Below are 7,500 nucleotides of genomic sequence, written 5' to 3'. Positions count from 1 at the left end.
CAAACCCCAAACTCAAACCCCAACTCAAACCCAAACTCAAACCCCAACCCCAAACCCCAACTCAAACCCAAACTCAAACCCCAATTTAAATCCAAACTCAAACCCCAATTTAAACCCCAACTCAAACCCAAACTCAAACCCCAATTTAAACCCTAACTCAAACCCCAACTCAAACCCAAACTCAAACCCCATCCACTGCCATGTCACTGCTGTGCTGATCATCTGTTCACAACCACACAGACTAAACTTGGCAGCTGCAGTTTTCACCTCCTGAACAAAAGTTCCATGTTCTCATAATGCCGTTCATAGTAGCAGCAGGACATTAGACACCGTAAACATCTCCAGAACACAGCGTCTCACTAACAGACGTGTGGGGATGATGATGATGATGATGGTAGCCACGCCCAGTCTCCTTCATCATGACCCAGTGCAGTTAGGACACTGACATGGACTAAATCTGTAGAACTGGTAACATTTGGACTGGAAATACTAGAAAAAGTTTTATAAAGAAAGAGTAACTACTAAATGTGATTATATTTACCAAACTAATGAATTAACTAGTAATATGGAATATATTATATAAACATCTGTATTAAGTCGTCACTTTTCCCAGCATATATTACCCACCAAAAATTATTTCAGTGCTTTTTGTGGCGGTCAGTTCAGTTTAAAGGTAAAAATGGATTTATGAAAAAGGGTCAAAGACTCCGTCATTGAGGATGGCTGTGAGGGCGTGTCAGGGGGCGTGTCAGGGGCGTGTCAGGGGGCGTGTTCTGGGGCAGGACATGGATCAGGCTGTTGCACAGTTGATTTGGTTCATGTGTCACACTCACTTGCTCATGTCTGTAACGTTTTCCGCAGCAAAGAAGAAATTCTGGAAACGTGGGTGAGACATTTTGAAGACACTGGTAAGAAAGATGAGGAGAGAAGAGCGAGAGAGGAAAAGAGAGAAAGAGAGAGATAGACAGATTTATTCTTATTGTTCCTCTCCAGACATTTGTGGTCGCTGGACCGCATCCCCTCATCCTCATCCCCTCATCCTCACCCTCATCCCTTCACCCTCATCCCCTCATCCTCACCCTCATCCCTTCATCCTCATCCCCTCATCCCTTCATCCTCATCCCCTCATCCTTTCATCCTCATCCCCTCATCCCTTCATCCTCATCCCCTCATCCCTTCATCCTCATCCCCTCATCCTCACAATCATCCCCTCATCCTCATCCCCTTCATCCCCTCATCCCCTTCATCCTCATCCCCTCATCCTCATCCCCTCATCCTCACAATCATCCCCTCATCCTCATCCCCTCATCCTCACCCTCATCCCCTCATCCTCACCCTCATCCCTTCACCCTCATCCCCTCATCCTCACCCTCATCCCTTCATCCTCATCCCCTCATCCTCATCCCCTCATCCTCATCCCCTCATCCTCACCCTCATCCCTTCATCCTCATCCCCTCATCCCTTCATCCTCATCCCCTCATCCTCATCCCTTCATCCTCATCCCCTCATCCCTTCATCCTCATCCCCTTCATCCTCATCCCCTCATCCTCACCCTCATCCCTTCACCCTCATCCCTTCATCCTCATCCCCTCATCCTCACAATCATCCCCTCATCCTCATCCCCTCATCCTCACCCTCATCCCCTCATCCTCACCCTCATCCCTTCACCCTCATCCCCTCATCCTCACCCTCATCCCTTCATCCTCACCCTCATCCCTTCATCCTCATCCCCTCATCCCTTCATCCTCATCCCCTCATCCTCATCCCCTCATCCTCACCCTCATCCCTTCATCCTCATCCCCTCATCCCTTCATCCTCATCCCCTTCATCCTCATCCCCTCATCTTCACCCTCATCCCTTCACCCTCATCCCTTCATCCTCATCCCCTCATCCTCATCCCCTCATCCTCTCATCCCCTCATCCTCTCAAACACATTCCCTCAGATATTATAGACAACAAAGCATTAAAATCATCTACCCTATGTGGCAATAGCATGTTATCATGATATATGACCAGCAGGGGGCAGTCAGTGTTTTCTGAGCACTGAGTGAGTATTACAGTAGTAGGCACAATCTTGGTTATTGAAATCTGAATAAAATATTTGTTTCCGAAAAAAAAAAAGTTTGTGAACAGTGTAAGTGTGTGTGTGTGTGTGTGTGTGTGTGTGTGTGTGTGTGTGTGTGTGTGTGTGTGTGTGTGTGAACGTACTACTTCCTCTTGTGTTCCCCTGCACTTTCGATGCTGTAGCTTCCGATCTTGACTAATCCAACTGCTTTCTCCTCCTGTGAATGAAAGTGATTACGCTTCTTCAAACGTGTGTCTGTGTTGCTGTGTCTGTGTTGCAGTGTGTGTGTTTCTGTATGTGTGTGTCTGTGTTTCTGTGTCTGTGTTTCTGTGTATGGGTGTGTGTGTTTCTGTGTCTGTGTGTTTCTGTGTCTGTCTGTGTGTTTCTGTGTGTGTGTGTGTGTTGGCTGGTGTACCAGTAGATGGTACTGAGTACTGACCTGTTGGTTGGTATACCAGTAGATGGTACTGAGTACTGACCTATTGGCTGGTGTACCAGTAAATGGTACTGAGTACTGACCTGTTGGCTGGTGTACCAGTAGATGGTACTGAGTACTGACCTGTTGGCTGGTGTACCAGTAGATGGTACTGAGTACTGACCTGTTGGCTGGTGTACCAGTAGATGGTACTGAGTACTGACCTGTTGGCTGGTGTACCAGTAAATGGTACTGAGTACTGACCTGTTGGCTGGTGTACCAGTAGATGGTACTGAGTACTGACCTGTTGGCTGGTGTACCAGTAGATGGTACTGAGTACTGACCTGTTGGCTGGTGTACCAGTAAATGGTACTGAGTACTGACCTGTTGGCTGGTGTACCAGTAAATGGTACTGAGTACTGACCTGTTGGCTGGTGTACCAGTAGATGGTACTGAGTACTGACCTGTTGGCTGGTGTACCAGTAGATGGTACTGAGTACTGACCTGTTGGCTGGTGTACCAGTAAATGGTACTGAGTACTGACCTGTTGGCTGGTGTACCAGTAGATGGTACTGAGTACTGACCTGTTGGCTGGTGTACCAGTAGATGGTACTGAGTACTGACCTGTTGGCTGGTGTACCAGTAAATGGTACTGAGTACTGACCTGTTGGCTGGTGTACCAGTAAATGGTACTGAGTACTGACCTGTTGGCTGGTGTACCAGTAGATGGTACTGAGTACTGACCTGTTGGCTGGTGTACCAGTAGATGGTACTGAGTACTGACCTGTTGGCTGGTGTACCAGTAAATGGTACTGAGTACTGACCTGTTGGCTGGTGTACCAGTAGATGGTACTGAGTACTGACCTGTTGGCTGGTGTACCAGTAGATGGTACTGAGTACTGATCTGTTGGCTGGTGTACCAGTAGATGGTACTGAGTACTGACCTGTTGGCTGGTGTACCAGTAGATGGTACTGAGTACTGACCTGTTGGCTGGTGTACCAGTAAATGGTACTGAGTACTGACCTGTTGGCTGGTGTACCAGTAGATGGTACTGAGTACTGACCTGTTGGCTGGTGTACCAGTAGATGGTGACCCCCTTCAGGACGAACCAGAAGCGCTGCCACTTCTGAGTGACGAAGACTCCCGCCTCCTTCCTCTTCTTCCAGAGCCAGCCATCACAGTCTGGGCGGCCCAGCTCCCGACAAGACACCCGCCTGCGGCTCAGGACCGTCCGTGTGCCTGTGGAGAGGCTCAGATGTCAGGGGTCAGAGGTCAGAGGACACTGCTGAGTATAATCCACAGCTCAGTGAAACCCGCCACTGCAGTTTATTCATTATAAGCCCCACAAAATCAGCTACGACTCCATTTAAGAGAATGACAGTGTTCCATGTGTAAACATTAATGTGATTTTAAATGTTTGTAGTTTTTCGTTACTCAGGGTTACAGCCGTTATACCTTTGGTGGAGCCCTTCACATTCTCCTTCTCCTCCTATAGGGGGCGAAAGAGAGCAGTGAAAACACTGATTTAAATATCCAGAAAGTTAGGTAATTATATTCAGTATAGCTTTCCTGATTGACACATTGGTGTGTGTGTGTGTGTGTGTGTGTGTGTGTGTGTGTGTGTGTGTGTGTGTGTGTGTGTGTACATGCTGATTTATATGTACTCATGTATGCATAAATGTGGTGTGTACATGCTTTTGTGTGTGCATTTATTATTTAACTCATCGCAGGGTGTAAGACCGTATGTGTGTGTGTACTTGTGTGTGAGGGAGTGTGTGTGTGTGTGTATGTGAATGTTCATACACTTGATCTCACCCCACTGCCCCCCATCTCGGGGCAGGAGCCCACCCTGGTGCGGTTGGAGTCCACACTGAGGGGGGAGGGGCTTCTCCGCACGGTGGATGTCTCTCGGCCCAGGGCACTGCCCTCTAACCCCGCCTCCGACCCTACATGGACACAAAGAGGCGGGGTCAGTTCTTGTAACTGCACGAATCATTATAACCTCAGATAGTTCATGTTTATGCCCACACAACACACACACACACACACACACACACACAAATGCACACAAAGTCACACAAACACACACACATGACTTAGTGTGTGTGTGTGTTTGTGTGTGTGGCAACTTTAATAATTAATCATTTAGATTATAGGTGAAATTTGTCATTACAATGTCTTACAACCATCCACTTGAGCTGCAGTAAGGAGTGAGATTACTGTCTTTAATATGAGAGTGTAAAGATAAGATTAAATCAAGCAAGTCAGACACACTGAGCAAAATCAAGAAAACTGAGCGAAAGCAGTAACAGCAGTAACAGCGAGAACAGAGAAACAAGAATTTGTTCGGCTTCAGTTTTCAGCGCGTTTCTGTTTTTTTCTCGCTTCTAAAATTTCTGCTCGCTTGATGATTACATCACAGATCAAGGCTGGGTAGACGATTACCTGAACCATTGATTGCAATCGCCAGTGAGGTGTGTCAATACCCGGTTTGAACCGGAAACCCGATTTGAACTACGCATGCGTGTAATTGAACGCAACCTCCAATATGTCTTACGGCCAATAAGCATTTTGTCAACCGCAATTGTGCAATAAAAATCTGAGTCTAAGAGAAACAATATATCAGCACAATTTCATTTTGATAAAGTGGAGTCTGCTAGCTATAACATTAGCTAGCTAGTAGCTACTTAAGGTAACTACTTAATCTAGCTCTAATGGGTGTGGTACCTGAAACGTAGCAGAAATGAGCAAAACATCCACAACAAAGTTTAGGATCCGGCTTCACTGTAGGTATTGCTATATACGTAACTAGCTAGATGTAGATTCATGCAGTGTTTTCTTTCATCCAGGTAGGAGCTATGGATTCCAAGAAATGTTCATTCAATTAATTTTGGAATTTAGATTTTTTTGAGGTCATTAATACCTAAAAAAAAATTGAAACGTGCTGAAAACAGTGAAGCACTCGCCGTGCTGTGAGAAACGAGCACACTTAACCGAACAAATTCTTGCTTCTTAATTCTTGCACTTCAATTCAATTCATTAAATTCTTGCACTTAACCGAACAAATTCTTGCTTCTCTGCTCTCACTGTTACACAGTTTTCTTAATTTTGCTCAGTGTGTCTGACTTGCTTGATTTAACCTCATCTTTACGCTCTCATATTAAAGACAGTAATCTCACTCCTTACTGCTGTGACTGTAATGACTACAAAGCTGTAGTGACTGTAGATCTGTAATGACTACTGTGACTGTAGTGACTGTAGATCCACAGTGACTAGTGACTGCGGAGCTACAGTGACTGTAGAGCTGTAGTGACGGTAGTGTCGAATCTAAAGCTTCTCATCTGTGTGTCTGTACATCTCCACATGGGTTTGATCCTCACCTGCTCTCTGCTTCTCAGTGTTTGTGGTGAAGCTCTGATTCCCATCAAAGCTGCAATCACTAAACCGCTCTGACAACTCCTGACCCTCAGGTGTCAACACCGCCGCCCTGAACCATACACACCCACACCAAACACATGCAGGTGCGCACGCACGCACGCACACACACACACACACACACACACACACACACACACACACACACACACACACACACACACACACACACACACACACACACACGCGCGCACACACGCATGCACGCACACACAAATGCATTAACAAGACAGTATTTATGTACACACACACATGCAAATACACATTAATATTTCAGTTGTTTCCATTAACATATGAATTACTGTTGCTAAGCAACTCTAAGCATTCCCTCAAGAAGCTTCCCTTCCTTCTAACGTGTAATCATCAGAACATCTTCCAGCGTTTGAGCCTACCAGAACCCCCCACCTGCACCTCCATCCACACGTCACACGTGCATCTCTCTGGGTCTCTTGTCCACTAAGCTCTTCTTTACTTTCTCAGTAGAAAGTGTGAGGAAACACATGTGCACTAATTCCCACCCAACGCCAAAACAAAGTCAACACGGTGTGGAGCTTAGCAGCTCTGTTTACCTCTAGAGAATGAAACCGCCCCATAGCCTTCTGGGACAGACAATGAACACAAACACAGAGGCTTCTGGGATAGCTAAAGGAAGACTAACTGGCGTGAGCAGATATCTGAGTGGGTTTGTTTGCCATCTCATTAAATCTCATGCTGTAATCCAGCCTGCTTGCTACTACAGCACTGACTATTATACAGCACTGACTATTATACACGCACTCACTATTATACAGCACTCACTATTATACAGCACTATTATACACGCACTCACTATTATACAGCACTCACTATTATACACACACACACTATTATATACGCACTCACTATTATACACGCACACACTATTATACACGCACTCACTATTATACAGCACTCACTATTATACACACACTCACTATTATAAACGCACACACTATTATACACGCACACACTATTATACAGCACTCACTATTATACACGCACACACTATTATACACGCACTCACTATTGTACAGCACTCACTATTATACACGCACACACTATTATACAGCACTCACTATTATACACCCACTCACTATTATACACGCTCTCACTATTATACACGCACACACTATTATACAGCACTCACTATTATACACGCACACACTATTATACAGCACTCACTATTATACACGCACACACTATTATACACGCACACACTATTACACACGCACACACTATTATACACGCACTCACTATTATACACGCACACGCTATTATACACGCACACACTATTATACACGCACACACTATTATACAGCACTCACTATTATACACGCACACACTATTATACACGCACTCACTATTGTACAGCACTCACTATTATACACGCACACACTATTATACAGCACTCACTATTATACACCCACTCACTATTATACACGCTCTCACTATTATACACGCACACACTATTATACACGCACACACTATTATACAGCACTCACTATTATACACGCTCTCACTATTATACACGCACACACTATTATACACGCACACACTATTATACAG

The 7,500-nt window shown here is 45.3% G+C and overlaps 1 protein-coding gene across 2 annotated transcripts in view; it reads right to left on the bottom strand.

The window, feature by feature from the left end:
• The window catches only part of cnksr1 (connector enhancer of kinase suppressor of Ras 1), a 39,802-nt gene that overhangs the window by 3,957 nt on the left and 28,345 nt on the right, over positions 1-7,500 (bottom strand). Inside the window, exons 11-16 of one of the 2 annotated variants that reach the window (XM_076978173.1) lie at positions 5,862-5,968; positions 4,285-4,427; positions 3,937-3,970; positions 3,545-3,720; positions 2,209-2,282; positions 834-905 (exon numbers count right to left, since the gene is read on the bottom strand). In XM_076978173.1, the coding sequence (XP_076834288.1) occupies positions 834-905; positions 2,209-2,282; positions 3,545-3,720; positions 3,937-3,970; positions 4,285-4,427; positions 5,862-5,968 (606 nt within the window). The remainder of the gene's footprint in view (positions 1-833; positions 906-2,208; positions 2,283-3,544; positions 3,721-3,936; positions 3,971-4,284; positions 4,428-5,861; positions 5,969-7,500) is intronic. The other variant, XM_076978174.1, reaches the window with a different exon arrangement.

This window comes from Brachyhypopomus gauderio, chromosome 17 (genome assembly GCF_052324685.1).
Source record: "Brachyhypopomus gauderio isolate BG-103 chromosome 17, BGAUD_0.2, whole genome shotgun sequence".
NCBI lineage: Eukaryota > Metazoa > Chordata > Actinopteri > Gymnotiformes > Hypopomidae > Brachyhypopomus > Brachyhypopomus gauderio.
The sequence above is the reverse complement of the archived record's forward strand: the minus strand, read 5'-3'. Positions and strand labels throughout refer to the sequence as shown.